The sequence below is a fragment of the Kickxella alabastrina genome, assembly GCF_025024165.1.
Source record: "Kickxella alabastrina strain RSA 675 chromosome Unknown BX661scaffold_12, whole genome shotgun sequence".
In the NCBI taxonomy this organism is placed as follows: Eukaryota; Fungi; Kickxellomycota; class Kickxellomycetes; order Kickxellales; family Kickxellaceae; genus Kickxella; species Kickxella alabastrina.
In genome coordinates, this window is record NW_026251483.1 from 146,369 (window position 1) to 164,374 (window position 18,006).

The following is an 18,006-nucleotide window of genomic DNA, read 5'->3' on the forward strand; positions in this document are numbered from 1 at the left end:
TGTTGTCGAATCAACAGGTGCATTGTGTCTTACGTTGAATTGAAAATACGTACTGATTACAACTCAGGTCCCCCTTTATCTGTCACTTTGAGTTTATTAAAAGGTGGCGGTAGCAAGCCGGGAAGAGGGAAGATATACCAGACATTTTTGAATAACAGCGCTCATTATATTTACTTTTAACAATATACCAACACGCTTGTACTATATGTACGCAAATGAGCACTATGACAAAAAGCAGGCCGTTGGCCAGAGCTCCGAAAAATTATATTATGCAATCAATACTTTCTGAGCACACACCAAAATGCAATATTTGGCGACTCATAATAAATTTATTGACTTTCTACACACAGTAGGTTTGTTTGTTATTTCTACCGAAACAAGGCAGAATAACTCTGAATAATGCATTTTACATTTTCATTGCTGCGTGTTTATATATATTCTTTCGGTGCATAACCTTTTGTTTTAGTTATATTCATCATTAATATCCGCTTCAGTTCATTCAGCTGTATCATTTATTGTGACCGAGCGTCTCATCAAAATTCTCAAGAAAAATACAGTACGGATATCATTGTATCATACTGGCCATATTCTTGGCACGAGCACAGTCATTTTTTACTAGTTTATTTCAAACTTTGGCGGTTTTGTTGCCATGTAATATAAACCCAGCAGACAGAACCAATTTTTATTTGTTCTCTTCATTTCCTTGCCCCTTTTTTCTTTCTTTTTCACGTTATTGTCAATACTGGGTGTAAACTGTCATTTATTTCTAAAAAGTAGTTTGCTCCCTATTTCCATTCCATGCGCTTTCACCGACACAGCCAACTTTCTCCCCTTTTTTTGCAATCTTTTTTATATTCCCAAAATTATTTTCCATTTTTATATATTTATATTATAATTTTGCACACAATATGAGCGCGCCACTTCCTGTCTTGGAAATACGATTTCCGTCATATACATCAGGGAACTCACCGCGGTGCGGGCCAAAGTCAACGCTGACTGGCTTGGTCTATTTGAAACTGGCACAGACGCTCCAAGCATCTTGTCTATCGCTCAATCTCGTCGGCAGCGAGCGAATATCGCTGGCACCAGAGTCAGCCAACACCACAGCCAACCACATCTCGGCAACCGCAATCGCCCACACTACTAAGCACCGGTCCGTCAAAAAGGTGTACTTTAACCAGACTGCTATTCTATGGGGAGATGCCAAGCTGCGCGCGAGCAACGAGCTGACTGCTGGCGTGCACATGTTCCACTTTTCGTGCGAGTTTCCGCGCATCAATTACCCGCAGAGCCAGACCACGCCGGAATACACGATCAAGTATGTGCTGCAGGCCAAATTGCTGAATGCACGGCTGGCCTGTGACAGCACTATAATAACAGCTGCACAACCCATCATATATGTTCCCGAGACCATCGCCCCGCGGACAGCGTCGCACATTAACGGCAGTCGAGGTGAGATAGCCGCGCCGTACACGTTTTGCGACAACGCGACGGATATTGAGGACGCACAGTGGGCATTCCATGTGTATGCCATGGGTCTGCAACAGGCATTCCGACCTGGAGAAACCGTCGATTTGCAACTTAGGCTGACCGGTCAAAGGACCTTGCGCAAGATGCGGTTTGCAGTCATCGAGCAGACAGACTGCTTCTATCCACAGCTCCCTGACCCGCACGAAGAGCAGCTGGATCTCGGACGCCGGCTGTGGTCCGCACAGCGGCATCTCTGCGAGTCTAGCGATTTGCAATTTGAGCGCGACTCGTCAGTGCTAATCCCTGACCTATGCGCTGATCATATGAATGCTGCAAGGGCGCGCGGCGGGTCCACATACTACGCACACTTGCACACAAGGCTGCCTCAGAGCCTCATGGTCCTTCCCGAGACAGGGTACCTGCGCTTCACCTATTTTGCAGAGATAACCTTGTTTTCCAACTCGACATGGGGCGGGCATGTTCGCCGCGCAGTAATGAGGGTGCCCATTCCTGTGGCAACTCGCGTGCTGTCTGGAAGCGCAGTAATGCCAAAGTCGGCTCGCATAGCGCCCTCAGTGATTGGCGCCGAGCCGTCGGCTTTGCTGCGAGATAGCAGCTCCTTTGGGGACATCAACGGGAGGGGTACGTCGTCCAGCTCTGCCCAAACTGTCGTCGACCAGAGCCCGTACTATGGCACTTTGGATGAATCCAACGGTGATCACGCACTGCGGCATGGCCGGAGCATTGTCGATTTCGGGATGCGCCTGCAGCAGCTCATTCCGCGCCGCACACCGTCGTCTTTGTTGGGCCTTCACGGGGGAAATGTCAACGGTCGTTCAAGCCGGCCGCCACAACGGTCCACGTCTTTTGGGCGCACGTTGATGGAGCAGTCGGCAATCAGCGTGGCGGACATGCTCCCGGCGTTACCCGGCGTTGCTGGCACTTCCATTCACGACCCACAATCATCAAGGTTTAACTCGCCGTTGGCCAGATCAACATCGCCCAGCATCGCTGACGAGCCCATAAACCCGGCGACACCAGCCACACACGCAGGCTCTTCGCGCGGGAAAATCAGCTCGTCGCAGAACATCGACTCAACAGCAAAGTTCATAAAGGGCGTTACTGGCGGGTTCTCCACAACATTTCTCATCCGCCTGCGCGAGTTTTACCACGTTAAGGCCAACAGTCGCGCACTAGCTGACCTTATCAATGGATATCCAGCAGACCAACACAGCATCATTCCCAGCGCCATCATCCGCCCAAATGCAACAGCCTCAGCCACAGCCATACCCACGCCCATAACCACTTTCGGCAGCAGCCAACAACGCTCATCCCTGTCCTCCCGCCGTAACAGCCATATGTCTGCAAAATCAGTATCGGGCGTCATGTTCACAAGCGAGTGCATGCGTCCTCAGATCGAGGTTATCATGATATCGTACCGCGACCCAGTTACCAGTCACGTGTCGACTTGGTCGGCGCTGGGCTCTGACGAGTCGCGCAGAAACTCGAGCACTCCCAGTGCGGCTTTCAAACCCGCGCAGTCATCTGCACGGTATTCCCGCATGTCGGCAATATCGGCAATGTCTAGCGATACTGTGTGTGCGGCTGGAGGCCAATTGTCTTTTACCAAAGAGCTGCCGTCGCAGCCATTACTGCAATCCAACTTGTCATTGTCGATGCTAACCTCTACTGTCGAGTCGCCACCAGCAGTACATTGCCGTCAGTTTGGCTAACAGCTAATATCTAGCAGTTAGCAAAACTCCCTCCTTTTATTCAATAAAGTATTGCCTTATTTTTTATTGAACTGTCGCCAACAGTGATGTTACTGTCGATCAATGACACAGCTCTGACTCTAAACATGCCGAATGGTTCTGAACCAGTCTGAACGAGAAAGATAAAAAATATTGTTTAACGCCATCGCCAATAACAGAATCGGGATAATGGGGGGTTTTATAAACATTTTTGAGAATAAAAATAATAAAACTGAAAATAGGGAGGAAAAACATTTTTAAAACAGTTTGGAATATCATCTGTCTATCTCTCATCTTGAAATTAGAGATTGGAAGGATCAGACGAGAGACAAGGCCTTGAAGCTACCATAGAGCGACGCACCCAGAAGGGTGATGATAGACGGGCAAATAAAGAACACACCATACTTGCGGCCCTCGGGACCCGACTTGATATAGCCCACGCTGTAAATAAGGCGGCCGATAATGTAAGCGGCACCTGCATACGCCGAAAGCTTGGGGTAGAACAGACCGGCAAGCAAAACCGACGACTGGGCAAGGGGAAGGTACTGGGTGTGCGACTGGCTGACTTTCTGGAACCGCGTGAACTCCTCGTTCTGCGCATCGGTGAGCTTCTCCGTCGAGCGGCTGCCCACCTCGGCGCTGTGAGGCAGATCAAGACGGGTCTTGTGGCTGCTAGCACAGCCGGCGAAGGCAGCGGTTTGCAGACCCATGACGGTTGCGGTGACAATGTTCCACACGTAGCTGGTTCCGATGACAATGCTCATTGTTGGTTGGTTGGTTGGTTGGTTGGTTTTGCTACAGAATTGTAAAACAATTGAAAATTCAGCGTTGTGCTGTTGTTAGCAAATACAAGGGAGTATATATTTTTCCGCCATATTTCAAATGGCGTATTTGGAAGTGACCGACGCTGTCGCTTCACAAATGCACATACATTATTGTCGTTTTTGTATATTTTAGTATTTACCTAGTAAAAGTGTTTGAAGGGCAAGGGGAATGTTACAAAAGTGTAAATAGATCAACGATAAACTGGATGGTAAATTTTTTCTGAAAGAGAGCAGAGATGAGATGAGCTTGAGAAGGCAGGAAGCGCAAGCGCAGCTTTTGTATCTGAGAAACTTTTTTGCCAAGCAAATGTGAAAAAGGGGGAGGGAGATGGCGGGGTCTGGGCTTAGAAATGCAAAACCACCCAAATAAGGTAAGAGAAAAGATGCAGCATGACAGGATGACAGCAGGCAAATGCAGAGGATTAGGGCAAATGCAAAAGAAAAAACAATAAAATCTCGCCGCCATGATGACGCCTACTTTTTTTAGCAGATGCAGAGTCCCTCGCCTCCCCCAGTCTGACACAGTGTTTATCATATCATTTGGCCGATGAATCCAGAAGCAATGCATTGTCTTGCGCCGAACAGTATTCCAAGAGGGAGATAATAAAATGTATGTCAGTTTTTATTATTATTTATACTTGTCAAAGAAAGGTTGCAGAAAATAAAACAAAATTAGGCCAGGATCGTGGTCATAACGGCGCTATAAGCGGCGATACCCATCATGGAAAGAGACGAAAGACCCATCAGGATGGCACCAGGAGTCCTAGCCTTGGCACCACCAGTGATGTATCCGTGACCGTAGATGTAGCGGCCCACCATATAGCTAACACCGAGGGCGGCAGCAGCGCAGGGCATGTAAAGACCGGCCAGCAGCAGTGTAGTAAGCACGGTGCTGAGCTGCTCGGTGTAGTTGTCGTTGACACGCTTAATGTTGTTGAACTTGAGCCAGTCCTCCTCAGTCAGCTTGGCGGCATACCGGCCGCTGCCATTGTCAGGGTAATCAACCTTGAACTTCTTGCGAGCGTTCATGACGGCGTGGCCGGTGAACGAGCACTGGAGTGCAATGCCGATTGCTGCCAGGACGCAGTAGCCAAATTCGGAGCCGATAATGATAGTCATTTTTGAAAAGGGAAAGTTTGTGTATAGTTGAAAAGGACAAGTTGCTGATGTTGGTTATTTGTTGTTTTTGTAGTTTGTTCGTCGAGACAGGCGCGGCCTTTAAATAGGCGCAATTGTCAGCTTGTTGCGAGTGCCAAGACTTTTTTATTTGGTTTTCAGGAGCCCCCTTCACAGCAAACTGCCCTTTGCTTCCCCTTTTCTCCGTACAGTGCGTTCAATTTGTCATCCAGGCTTTCTTTTTCGCTGCCTTTTGCACACTTCACCCCTTCGGATCTTTGCGCGGCATCCTCTATGGAGAAAAGCAATCCGGGAAAATACTGTGAGCAAATAATGCGGTGGAGGGGAAAACAAGTTTAAAATAATGGTTTAAAAATGAAATAAAAATTCGAGGTATTTGCAACATATTTTGGTTGAAATAAAAACATGCTATATCATAGTAGTGCATATAAACGACGTTCTAAATTCAAACTTGTAAAGCTTATGTTGCTTTGACATTTTGAACTTGCGCTTTAGAGTGTGTGCGAGTGTGATGCCTCAAATGTGTACCTGTGTGTTAGCTTGAACTTAAACCAATGTTTGAACTTTAACGCATGGGCTATTGGTTGTATGGGAATATGGAATCTTCGGAGCGTCAGTGTGAATATGTGCGCGTTAACGCATTTGTAGACTTTAACAAGGAGCACATGCGTTTTCTTGAGCGATAATGAGCTAACAGGAAAGCATAATGTATTTGCAGGTGTATAAAAAAGCATAGAAGCAAAAGCGGAAGTTAAAGATGAAGCAAAATACTAAAGTGGAAAGTATGTGTAGTTTAAAAATCAGCTATTATCAGGCTAAATTAAGTATAGCCTTTATAATCAAGTGTGCTAACACGAAAGCAAAAGCAAGTACCAGTTTTAGGTCAAACTATAATATTAACATATATTCAAAAATACAGTTCATAGTGACAGCCACTTTTTCTCCGTTTTACGCACCTTTGCTCCCCCAATCTGACATTGTTTATCACATTATTTGGCCGATGAATCTAGAAGCAATGTGTCCTCCTGCACCAAACAATAGGTTGAGAAAAATGATAATAGAATGGAAGATATGAGATACTTTTTTAATTTACTCGCCAAGGAAAAGCTGTAGAAAATAAAACAAAATTAGGCCAGAATCGTGGTCGTAACGGCATTATAACCGGCGATGCCCACCATGGACAGCATCGAAAACATCATCACCATGGCACCGGGAGCCCGACCCTTACAGCCGCCAGCAATGTATCCGCGACCGTAGATGTAGCGGCCCACCATATAGCTAACACCGAAGGCGGCAGCAGCCCTAGGCATGTATAGGCCGGACATCAGCAGCATGCTGAGCACGATGCTGATCTGCTCGGTGTAGTTGTCGTTGACACGCTTGATATTGTTGAACTTGAGCCAGTCCTCTTCGGTCAGCTTGGCGGCATACCGGCCGCTGCCGTTGTCGGGGTAGTCAACCTTGAACTTCTTGCGGGCCTTCATGACGGCGTGGCCGGTGAATCCGCACTGGAGCGCAATGCCAATTGCTGCCAGAACGCAGTAGCCAAAGTTGGAACCGATAATAATAGCCATTTTTGAATAAAAGAAAAAGGATTGTGGAGTTGAAAAGCTAAGATGCTAATGTTGGTTACACGATTTTTTTTGTAGTTTGTTCAAGACAAGCGCGGCCTTTAAATAGGCGCAATTGTCAGCTTGTTGCGAGTGCCAAGACTTTTTTATTTGGTTTTCAGGAGCCCCCTTCACAGCAAACTGCCCTTTGCTTCCCCTTTTCTCCGTACAGTGCGTTCAATTTGTCATCCAGGCTTTCTTTTTCGCTGCCTTTTTAGGCGAGATTCTTTCTCTTTTTTTCGATAAGCAAAAAAATGCAAATATATTGCTCCCATTTTGTTTTCACACTTCGCCCCTTTGGGGTCTTGAGCGACATCCTCAACGGAGAAAAATAATCCGAGGGTGAAACATTACTAGCAATTAGCGAACCCATCTTTGGAAATCCCCCTCCCCTCTTTATTTATTTTACTTCGTTTCTAACAGTAAGTGGCGACAGCCCGGCTAATAAATCATTGCCAATGGAGTCATTGCTTGCAATCAGCAGAGACATATCGCAGTTGCTCGCAGAGCCGCAATTCAGCCAACTCTACATGGAGCATTTTACTGACCAAGCCAAGGCCAGTCCACCGCACAAGCGATCCATCGACAGCCACCCCCCAACAGTACATCGCGTCATCAAGGCACTCCAACATCTAGGCATCTCCAACGTATCGCGCATCTACCATGTCCCATCAGACTACTACTCCTGGCCGACCTACCAGCGAGCCCTGCACATGACCGTGCCCAGTCCTGCCCATCTGTGCAAATCTGTGGTTATGAAAAACAAGGGCTGGCGCCCGGAGCATCCTGGCCACCAATACTACTGCGTCATGGTACAGTACACACATACGATCAACACCGCCACAATGATCGATTGGGTGCGGGACTTGGACGGTGAGAAGAAGGTGGCGAAGAAACACTATAACTTTAGGCTGGCGGACTCGGAAGTGTCGCTGGAATTAACTGGATTCAAAAAGGGCGGCGTCAGCCCTTTTGGCGTGATCACTGAGATCCCAATCATCTTGTGCGAGTCAATCACCAGTCTACAGCCGCCAGTCTTTTGGATGGGCGCCGGTGATATTGATTACAAACTCGCCATGCCAGTGAAGAGCTTTGTCAACGCGACAAAATGCATGATCGCGGATATTTCGGTTTTCGTTAATGAACAATGACAATAACAGTGATACGTGCATATACACAACCTAATACCAAACTAATGGGTGATTTTGATTAATACATTTTTGTGGTCTACAAAATAATAAGACGCTGTGACTCGTACAGGCAGTTGCACCCACATCCGCTGGGACAAGTGGGGATATCTCCTTGCCTTGTAAGCCCATCAGCCTGTTCGTTGTCGTCCAGCCCCCGCTGCTTGAGCTGCGCCATTAGCTGCTGGCGCTGCCTCTGCTTGGAGATGCGCTGCTGTGATGCAACGTCCCCAGATCCTATCCCTAGCGAAAACTTATGTGGTGGATGTAAGTGATCGTCGGACTCGCCCTCACCAGACTCGAGGCTGTGGTGGGCGCCCGCCACAATGCCGTCCGAATTTGTATCGAAAGAAAAATGATTGGTGCCCACCAAGTCAGACGAGGTGTACAGCGCAAGACCGTCCGTAAAGTCATCGCTGCTGCTACTGCTGCTGCTACTGCTACCACTGTTGCTACAACTCCCGCTGTTGCAATTGTCATTACAACCGGCATCATAGTCAGCAAGTGGTGTGCCAGGCGACGGGATGGTCAGCGGCGGGATCGGCACTGCAGATCCGGCGTCTCCGCTGCGGCTGGACGTCAAAATAACCGGGCTGTTTGCATAGGAGGACATGTAGTCGTGGGCAGCCGCAGCCAGATCGAGCTGCGCATCCTTAGAAGCATCGACATCGGCGCCAGTGTCAATGGAAGCCCCTCCGGGTTGTATAACAGTGCGGTTGTCGATTCCAATGATGCTCAGGTCACGGCGCAGGTTGCTCGAGCTGCTGCTGTTGCTGCCGTTCGCAGTGTCAGGGCACGTGAAATGAGCGGGCGTGAGGCCCGTGCGCATGAGCTGCTTGCGCACAATCCTGAACCACTTCTGCATATGCTCATGGTGACCACCGTGGCCACACGCATGGCAAATCAGCGCGCGGCCGTGGACGTACTCATGGCACCATGAGCAGGACAGCCATGGCGCACCACATACCTCAGCCACCACACCAGTGCTGGTTGACTCCGCGCCGCACTTGCTCGGTGCTTTCTCGATACTGACTTGAACATCGACATTGACACCGACAGCCACCGCACAAACATGACTCTTCTTGCGTTGGTCGGCCAGTGCCGGATTTCTGATGCGTGGTAGATTGTCGTGCATGGGCATGGTCGGCTGGCAGTACATCTGGTTGTACAGCTCGCGCAAACTCGAATCCTGCACGCACTTCAGCACCTCGACGGCCTTGATGTTTAACTGCCACTTGTACAGTATCCGTGCATAGAGAATCTTCCAATGATCCAGGTACGCCGAATGCGAGCGAAATTTGCTGCCAGATACCAGCTCGCTCACGTCATCCCACTCGCTGCGATCGCGCATTACCAGTCGTGTGCGCGCACGCTCAAAGTCGCGCTTCACACGCAGGTAAGACAGTTCCTTGGCCATCGCCTGTGCCTCCGTGATCCTCTTGCCGCTCAGCAATGGCGCCCACCTGCGCAGCATCATCCACTCCTCTTGTTGCTTCTTCTGCTGTTTGGCTGAATCATCAGCACTTGCCGCCTTACCCTTTGCCTCGTTGTCAACATTGCCCTTGGTCTTTGTCGCTGCCCCCGACTGCTTGCGCTGCTTCTTATCCGCTGCCGAGACTGGCGGCGGCGGTGACGGCGACATGGGCGCCTCCAGCGAGCCAGACTTCCCGACTCCTGCCGTGGGATGCACGCGTCCGAGCACATTGATGCGCAGTCGATTCCACAAATTCTCCGATCCATCGGGCCCAGCCGAGTTGCGCTCATTCGGCTGCTCCGACGAGTTGCGTCGCTGGTCCAGAGCTGTGCCGCCATTTCCTACATGGAACTCCGATATTGTGCGGTGTAGCTCGTTGCTCCCTGTCGTCAGCTCCTCTGTATCGGATGTGTGCTCGTGTGTAGGCGGTGTCTCGTGTTCGTGTTCGTGGTCGTGGTCGTACAAGCCCTCAGCCATCATGATCTCGTTTTGCATGATCTCCTCGCTGTTCAGCTCCTGCAGAAGCTCGGGTGACATCGGTTCCGCCATGGTCCCGCCGATCCCATTGCCGCCTGAAAGCGGCAACGCTGGCATCTCGCTCGTCTGAGACGCAGTTGGCACCAGTTGATTGCTCGCAAGAAACACACTGAGTCGCTGAATCTCCTCGCCGCTGGTTATCCGACGCCCCAGCAAAGACTCGACAGCCGCAATATTCAGCGTCTCGGGAATTGCTGCCGCTGCCCTTCCCCCTACCGTGTCGACAGTGGTTGAGGCAATCGACGGCGCCGAGTTGTCAACAGCAGCAATAGCAGCCACAGCAGTCGCAGCGGCAGCCACTGCGGCCGCTGCGACTGCTGCTGCTGGTGGCGGTGGCACCACAAACGCTACGTCGTGCTGCCCGCCGATGCTGCCGCTATTGCCGCCGCCGCTCTGTTGAGCCGCAACCAAGGGCAATGTCGAGAGTAAAGGGTTGCGGTCGCCTCGGCTGGCCGTCCTCATCTGCTGCGTTGTCGTCGCCACGGCCTCCGCGGCAGTCGACCCAAGGATGTCCCAGCCCACACCACCCTGGCACTTACGCCGCGCTGCAGATGCGCGCCAAAACCCGGCCCTGCCATTACCACTGGCCGTTGCCATCCACGGTGGCAGGTCAGCCAGACCGATATTATCGGAAATAACATTCGCCTCACCATACTCGCCGTCATCACCATCCAAGCCATGCTGCGTGTCCTCCGAGGCACTGCCGCGCCCTGCACTCGCGGCCACCTCGGCCAGCGCCCTGCTTAGCACGCACGAAAGCAGTGCCAGCGTCTGCACGTCGCCGCGCCGCTCGTAATGAATCATGGCCGAGCGAATCCACTCAAGAACCGGAGGATGCGTTATCCATAGCCTGTCGACGCCACAATCGGCCTTGTCACCCGTGGGAGAGCCCAAAAGACAAGCGAGCATCGACCAAATGTGCGCCAAACTGTGACGCTCGTTCAGCGCGGCCACGCTGGCGTTGTGCTTGCATATATCCTCGGTGGTCCCTCTCAGCTCAAATAGCTTGGCCAGGTTGAGGTTCGCCGAGCGATCTTCAGAAACCTCGCACAGCAGCGCAATGTTTCCCACGCCAGTCTCGATGCGCGGCATCGTCGCAGACCTAAAGTACGTGCTGTGCGCATCGGATCCTTCGCTGTCGCTATCTGCAAACGGGTTGTGGCTGATCTGCTTGCGGAAGTAGAATCGAGGTACCTCCTCGTCACGCGCCTCTCCGTCATCGTCCGACTCGCCAAACCCACTCAGGCTACTGCTTCTGCCGCCCTGACCGCTACCGTTGTTTCTTCTGAACATGCGCGTGGGCTCGTCAGTGATTCCCGCACCCCCATTCCCGCCGTAAGCGTAATACGTGCCCTTGTTCTGCAGTCCAAACATCACCATGCTCTGGTAGTAGTCGAGCTTTACCAAGTTGCGCGGCTTGGGGATGATACGCAGCTGCTGACACATGTCCTCACGCGTCTTTTCGCGGCTCGGATTACCCTGCTGCCCAGAGTCACTCTGCTCCGGATACGTGTCCGGCTTGTACATCGAGGCAAAAAAACAGACGAGCTTGCCGGGTCCCGAGAAAACACCGCCGCACATCCTGGGAAACGGTATTTTCGCATTGAAACGCTCGGGGTTGTTTCCATTCCGCATAATGAGCGGCAAACCATCGAGACCGATAGGCATATCGGACTGGCTGATGTCAGAGTCGTACAGGTCCTCGCTGATGTTATTGTCGTAGGCCAGTGCGTCAAAATCCTCGTCATCGTCATCCTCAGAACCCTGGCTGCTGCTGCCGCCACCACCGCCGCTGCTACTGTTGCCGTCTTCCTTGGCAAAATAATCGTGACCGTGGCGCCCATCATCGCTATTTAAGTAATCCTCGCCGTCGTGCGACAGCACGGACACGTTGTCTTCTGAAGTCAGGCTTCTGGGATCTGCGCGCTGCGTGCTTGCATCGCCGCCATCGAGCTTCAGTGAGCGGCTCCGCGAGCGACTCAGTGGATTGTTGGCTTTCGCAGCGGCGGCGGCATAGCTCACCTTGCCCGGTGCCTGTCCCAACGCCGCACCACTGTTGGCCACCTCACGTCGTCCCGCTCGGCCATCGAGTGTCTCCCACAAAAGCTTGGGCGGCGGTGGCGGGAGCCTCTCAAGGTCCTCGGCCTTGATGTTACTGCTCCGGCCGCTGTGCGAGGCGCCTTTGGCCCGCGCTCTAGGAACTAAAAGCTTGAGCAACGAGTACAGACAGTGGTCTAAAGAACCAACGCCCTGTTCCGAGCACAGGTTGGCCTTAGAAGCAAGGTGGTCCGCGATACTCTTGCGGCTGCCAAACACGGCACCCACCGACTCGACGCGAAAGTCCGCCGGGAACGATGGATAATGTGCGGGAAAGGTCACACACAGAACCACAGTCTCTCGTGTGATCCAAGGAACACCAACGGTTAGTCGACACTGTCTCGTTCTAGGTGTGAGGTCCTTCAGAGTAATTGTCTTTGGGTCGGAGTACCTTTTGTTGACAACCACGCTCACCTCTTCGCGCCACTTCGACGCTGCCCCTCCATGCCGGCCGCTCGCGCTGGCGGCACTGGGGTGGTCAGAGTCGTCGTCGTCATCGTCGCTGCTGTGATCATCGGTGGTGCTAGCGCGTGTGGCGGCGGCAGCAGTGTCATCTGTGAGCTGGCTCTGAGCAGAGAGTACCGTCTCTTTGGGCGCGGCCGAGCTGTCAGCTGGCCAGATGCTTCCAAACACATTGCCTGTGCGGTCAAACTCGTGCATCGTGGTAATCTTCTGCGAGCCAAGCTCACCCGCCGCCGCCAGCATCAGCTCACTGGGCAGCGTCTTCTGCTCGAACAAGTGCAGGAGTTTGTCGGGCCCGAGAAAATTGGTTGCAAACGATGGCGCCAGTTCCTGCGCGTCCTGCGCGACACGGCCGACATCGCCACCGACGGACTCGACCAACCTGACGTTCGCCGCCCACATGCGCATGACCTGGTCCCGGCCCCACGTCACAAGTTGGTAATCACGTGAGTCTGCGCTGTTGTCGGCATTTGTCTTGCCGTATACGCGCCATTCCGAGGCCAGCACGGTGCCGGTATGTCCGAAAAACTCATGAACTAGCGTCATCTGTGGGCTGTCCTTGATGACGAGCACAATATTGTCCGGCGATTTTTGTGTGACCAGGATACCGTCGCCGAATGGCAGGTACTTTGCGCTGACAACGTCATGCGCAAACGTATGACTGTAATCCTCAGTCGGGCTGCTGTATTTGAAATTCCACCGCTTGACTGTGCGGTCCAGACCTGCAGACACAATAAGATCCTCGCGCTCGGGATGCCACGATATGCTGGTAATGTCGTCTGCGTGCGCGTCGTCCATGCTCATCAGCGGGTTCGAGCCGTAGCGAATATCCCAGATGGCAATCTTGTTGCGGTGCGCCGACGCCATCTTGTGCATATGTACGTTGTTGAACGCTAGCAGATCCGCCGGCTCCCACTTTGAAAAGTACCACACAGGCTTCTGGTCGCGCCGCACGTCCCAGATCTTAATGACCGAGTCGATAGAGGATGTGCCGACCCACGCCGGGATCTTGGGCGCCCAAGCCACGTCAGTGATTGCTGTCGAATGCGCTCTAATAACCCGCATCGGATCCGTCGTCGTGTGCGCCAGGTCGTGCACCAAGAGCGTCTGGCTGAAAGGTGTGCTTACCCACCCGTGGTACTGCACACTGGGGCACCATGCCACGCCGGCTATCTTCCACTTTGAGTCCAATGGCAATGTGCGTGGTGGAAACATAGGGAACTCCAGGTCGATGACGGCCAGGCCTGCTTGTCCAGCCAGCACCACGTCACGCCCATATGGACTTATACTCATGTGTGTAAACGCATACGGGTATTTTATGCTGAGGTCCGTACCGATGGTCGACGCGGTGTACGTCCGGTGACCTTTGGACGCCGTGCGATTCATAATGCGCCTCCCACGAATGTGCTGTTTTGGTTTGTTGTGTTCAGAATCGGTAAATTGAAATGCAGAAAAGTGCAGGAAACCCGAATTTGTATTATTGATAAATCGTCGAATTAAAGCTACTACAAAGACAAAAAAAGTAGAAATAAATTAATAGGAAAAAGCAGTGTTGAAAAGGATATGCTTTGACAAGCAGCAGTAGCATCATCATCGTTGGAATTAGAGCTAAAAAGAGAAAATATATTTATATTGGAATTGGAGCCAAACAAACGGATATATGCAAATGGCAAAACAATACCATATAAAAAATATTTTAAGCTCGCAATATATTACCAAGAAGCATTCGTGAAATCGAGCCCCTGCAAAACCAGTGGATCTATGAAAATAAACAAAATCATTTTCATGTAGTCAAAGCTGAAATTAATCTCAATTAAATGTTTTTATGTTCTGTTATTAAAGCAGATAATTAGAAAATGAGAAAAATAAACGAGAAATTAACTGAAGCTGTCGATTTACACATTGGTTGCGCTTAACTAGGTCACTATCCGCTAGCAGATAGAGTTAGTACAACACCAGACAAATACTTAGACGGTGGTGTAGGCGGCAGGGGTGGAGGTGGAATCCTCAACCTCCTCAGTGCAGGTAGTCTCGACAATAGTCTCGTACTCAACATCCTCGGTGGTCTCGGTGCTGTACTCCTCAACGGGGATGGTCTGGTAGACGGGGGTGGTCTCGGTGGACTCGGTGCTGTACTCCTCGACGGGGGTGGTCTCGGTGGACTCCTCGGAGGTGCTGTACTCCTCGACGGGGGTGGTCTCGGTGGACTCCTCGGAGGTGCTGTACTCCTCGACGGGGGTGGTCTCGGTGGACTCCTCGGAGGTGCTGTACTCCTCGACGGGGGTGGTCTCGGTGGACTCCTCGGAGGTGCTGTACTCCTCGACGGGGGTGGTCTCGGTGGACTCCTCAGAGGTGCTGTACTCCTCGACGGGGGTGGTCTCGGTGGACTCCTCAGAGGTGCTGTACTCCTCGACGGGGGTGGTCTCAGTGGACTCGGTGCTGTACTCCTCGACGGGGGTGGTCTCAGTGGACTCGGTGCTGTACTCCTCGACGGGGGTGGTCTCAGTGCAGGTGGTGGACTCCTCAGAGGTGCTGTACTCCTCGACGGGGGTGGTCTCGGTGGACTCGGTGCTGTACTCCTCAACGGGGGTGGTCTCAGTGGACTCCTCGGAGGTGCTGTACTCCTCTACGGGGGTGGTCTCGGTGGACTCCTCGGAGGTGCTGTACTCCTCGACGGGGGTGGTCTCAGTGGACTCGGTGCTGTACTCCTCGACGGGGGTGGTCTCGGTGGACTCCTCAGAGGTGCTGTACTCCTCGACGGGGGTGGTCTCGGTGGACTCGGTGCTGTACTCCTCGACGGGGGTGGTCTCAGTGCAGGTGGTGGACTCCTCAGAGGTGCTGTACTCCTCGACGGGGGTGGTCTCGGTGGACTCGGTGCTGTACTCCTCAACGGGGGTGGTCTCAGTGGACTCCTCGGAGGTGCTGTACTCCTCTACGGGGGTGGTCTCGGTGGACTCCTCGGAGGTGCTGTACTCCTCGACGGGGGTGGTCTCAGTGGACTCGGTGCTGTACTCCTCGACGGGGGTGGTCTCGGTGGACTCCTCAGAGGTGCTGTACTCCTCGACGGGGGTGGTCTCGGTGGACTCGGTGCTGTACTCCTCGACGGGGGTGGTCTCAGTGCAGGTGGTGGACTCCTCAGAGGTGCTGTACTCCTCGACGGGGGTGGTCTCGGTGGACTCGGTGCTGTACTCCTCAACGGGGGTGGTCTCAGTGGACTCCTCGGAGGTGCTGTACTCCTCTACGGGGGTGGTCTCGGTGGACTCCTCGGAGGTGCTGTACTCCTCGACGGGGGTGGTCTCAGTGGACTCGGTGCTGTACTCCTCGACGGGGGTGGTCTCAGTGCAGGTGGTGGACTCCTCAGAGGTGCTGTACTCCTCGACGGGGGTGGTCTCGGTGGACTCGGTGCTGTACTCGACGGGGGTGGTCTCAGTGCAGGTGGTGGACTCCTCGGAGGTGCTGTACTCCTCAACGGGGGTGGTCTCGTAGACGGGAGTGGACTCCTCGGAAGTGCTGTACTCCTCCACGGGGGTGGTCTCAGTGGACTCGGTGCTGTACTCCTCGACGGGGGTGGTCTCAGTGCAGGTGGTGGACTCCTCAGAGGTGCTGTACTCCTCGACAGGGGTGGTCTCGGTGGACTCGGTGCTGTACTCGACGGGGGTGGTCTCAGTGCAGGTGGTGGACTCCTCGGAGGTGCTGTACTCCTCAACGGGGGTGGTCTCGTAGACGGGAGTGGACTCCTCGGAAGTGCTGTACTCCTCTACGGGGGTGGTCTCAGTGGACTCGGTGCTGTACTCCTCGACGGGGGTGGTCTCAGTGCAGGTGGTGGACTCCTCGGAAGTGCTGTACTCCTCAACGGGGGTGGTCTCGTAGACGGGAGTGGACTCCTCGGAAGTGCTGTACTCCTCCACGGGGGTGGTCTCAGTGGACTCGGTGCTGTACTCCTCGACGGGGGTGGTCTCAGTGCAGGTGGTGGACTCCTCGGAAGTGCTGTACTCCTCAACGGGGGTGGTCTCGTAGACGGGAGTGGACTCCTCGGAGGTGCTGTACTCCTCAACGGGGGTGGTCTCGTAGACGGGAGTGGACTCCTCGGAGGTGCTGTACTCCTCAACGGGGGTGGTCTCGTAGACGGGAGTGGACTCCTCGGAGGTGCTGTACTCCTCAACGGGGGTGGTCTCGTAGACGGGGGTGGTCTCGTAGACGGGGGTGGTCTCTACAGCGGGGACGTCGGTGGTGTAGCCAGCAACGGTAGTCTCAACAACGGGAACGGTGGAGTAGCCGGGGGCAGCAGGGGTGGTCTCAACAGCGGGGACCTCGGTGGTGTAGCTAGCAACAGTGGTCTCGACAACGGGAACGGTGGAGTAGCCGGGGGCAGCAGGGGTGGTCTCAACAGCAGAGACCTCGGTGGTGTAATCGGCGACGGGGGTGGTCTCGTAGACAGGGGTAGGACGGGGGATGCACTTAGAAGGAGCAGAGCTGACGGGGACCTCGACGCTGACGTACTCGACGGGAGTGGTGTAGACGGGGACCTCAACAACGGGGGTGGTCTCTACAGCGGGGACGTCGGTGGTGTAGCCAGCAACGGTAGTCTCAACAACGGGAACGGTGGAGTAGCCGGGGGCAGCAGGGGTGGTCTCAACAGCGGGGACCTCGGTGGTGTAGCTAGCAACAGTGGTCTCGACAACGGGAACGGTGGAGTAGCCGGGGGCAGCAGGGGTGGTCTCAACAGCAGAGACCTCGGTGGTGTAATCGGCGACGGGGGTGGTCTCGACGGCGGGGGCCGAGGAGTAGGCGGGGGCAGCGGGGGTGGTCTCAACAGCGGTGCTGGTGTAGTCGGGGACAACCGGGGCGGGGGGGACAGCAACGTAGGCCGGGGGGCTGAAGGTGTACACGTCGGTGGGGGCGACGGTGTTGTAGCCCTGGGCGAAGGCGGCCGAGGCGATGGCAGCAATGCCGAAAGTGATTCTCATGGTGTTCATTGTTGTGTTTATTATTCGATATGAGCTGGGGATACAATGGGCCTTGCTCTATTTAAAAACGTAAGGGAAAGGGGGTGAAAGAATAGGGTAAAAAGGCGGTGAGATAGAGGAGGATAGATTTTAGTAAAAGCGTGGAGCTTAGGAAAAGTAAAGTTTTGCGGCCTCTGCCGCGTCCTAATCTTTTTATATACAGCGCCTGTTTGGGTTAAAATGTTGCTGTTATTTCCTTCTTTCTCTGTCTGTCTCTATCTGGTTCTCTCCATTTCCACCTTACCGCTTGCTCGATCAGTGGGGGATAGTGAGTGTTTGGAAATAATTCAAAAGGACAATTTTTCTATTTGTTTTTGAATTGGCGATCATCGCACAGCAGCCTGTGTGTGCATATGCACAAACATGACACTCTTCGTCCTTTCTCGCCTGCAATGTGAGAAATAATTTGAAGATGCAACGCAACATCGTCTGCAGCTGGAAGCCATCTTTC

The 18,006-nt window shown here is 53.1% G+C and overlaps 7 protein-coding genes across 7 annotated transcripts; 2 read left to right on the forward strand and 5 right to left on the reverse strand.

Moving 5' to 3' along the window:
* The first annotated feature begins 717 nt into the window (after nucleotides 1-717).
* On the forward strand, nucleotides 718-3,482 carry BX661DRAFT_182895 (uncharacterized protein). Its single transcript, XM_051536088.1, has one exon. It carries the CDS (start codon nucleotides 909-911, stop codon nucleotides 3,201-3,203), a length of 2,295 nt encoding a protein of 764 aa, XP_051391400.1. The 5' UTR covers nucleotides 718-908; the 3' UTR covers nucleotides 3,204-3,482.
* Nucleotides 3,414-4,245, reverse strand: BX661DRAFT_182896 (uncharacterized protein). Its single transcript, XM_051536089.1, has 2 exons — nucleotides 4,186-4,245; nucleotides 3,414-4,016 (listed from the first exon to the last, which is right to left on the reverse strand). The coding sequence occupies exon 2, from the start codon at nucleotides 3,983-3,985 to the stop codon at nucleotides 3,539-3,541; it is 447 nt and encodes a 148-aa protein (XP_051391401.1). The 5' UTR covers nucleotides 3,986-4,016; nucleotides 4,186-4,245; the 3' UTR covers nucleotides 3,414-3,538.
* A 472-nt stretch (nucleotides 4,246-4,717) lies between these two features.
* Nucleotides 4,718-5,164, reverse strand: BX661DRAFT_198544 (uncharacterized protein; the record flags this gene model as incomplete). The annotated part of the gene is made up of 1 exon (XM_051538237.1): nucleotides 4,718-5,164. The coding sequence occupies one exon, from the start codon at nucleotides 5,162-5,164 to the stop codon at nucleotides 4,718-4,720; it is 447 nt and encodes a 148-aa protein (XP_051391402.1).
* Nucleotides 5,165-6,309: 1,145 nt separating this feature from the next.
* Nucleotides 6,310-6,756, reverse strand: BX661DRAFT_198545 (uncharacterized protein; the record flags this gene model as incomplete). Its single annotated transcript, XM_051538238.1, has 1 exon — nucleotides 6,310-6,756. One exon carries the CDS (start codon nucleotides 6,754-6,756, stop codon nucleotides 6,310-6,312), a length of 447 nt encoding a protein of 148 aa, XP_051391403.1.
* A 139-nt stretch (nucleotides 6,757-6,895) lies between these two features.
* Nucleotides 6,896-7,990, forward strand: BX661DRAFT_182900 (YbaK/aminoacyl-tRNA synthetase-associated domain-containing protein). Its single transcript, XM_051536090.1, has one exon. It carries the CDS (start codon nucleotides 7,251-7,253, stop codon nucleotides 7,941-7,943), a length of 693 nt encoding a protein of 230 aa, XP_051391404.1. The 5' UTR covers nucleotides 6,896-7,250; the 3' UTR covers nucleotides 7,944-7,990.
* Nucleotides 7,991-8,019: 29 nt separating this feature from the next.
* Nucleotides 8,020-13,935, reverse strand: BX661DRAFT_198547 (uncharacterized protein; the record flags this gene model as incomplete). The annotated part of the gene is made up of 1 exon (XM_051538239.1): nucleotides 8,020-13,935. The coding sequence occupies one exon, from the start codon at nucleotides 13,933-13,935 to the stop codon at nucleotides 8,020-8,022; it is 5,916 nt and encodes a 1,971-aa protein (XP_051391405.1).
* A 269-nt stretch (nucleotides 13,936-14,204) lies between these two features.
* BX661DRAFT_24394 (uncharacterized protein) lies at nucleotides 14,205-17,732 on the reverse strand. Its single transcript, XM_051538995.1, has 4 exons — nucleotides 17,283-17,732; nucleotides 17,076-17,195; nucleotides 16,477-16,703; nucleotides 14,205-14,672 (listed from the first exon to the last, which is right to left on the reverse strand). The coding sequence occupies exons 1-4, from the start codon at nucleotides 17,523-17,525 to the stop codon at nucleotides 14,474-14,476; spliced, it is 789 nt and encodes a 262-aa protein (XP_051391406.1). The 5' UTR covers nucleotides 17,526-17,732; the 3' UTR covers nucleotides 14,205-14,473.
* Between the last annotated feature and the right edge of the window lie 274 nt (nucleotides 17,733-18,006).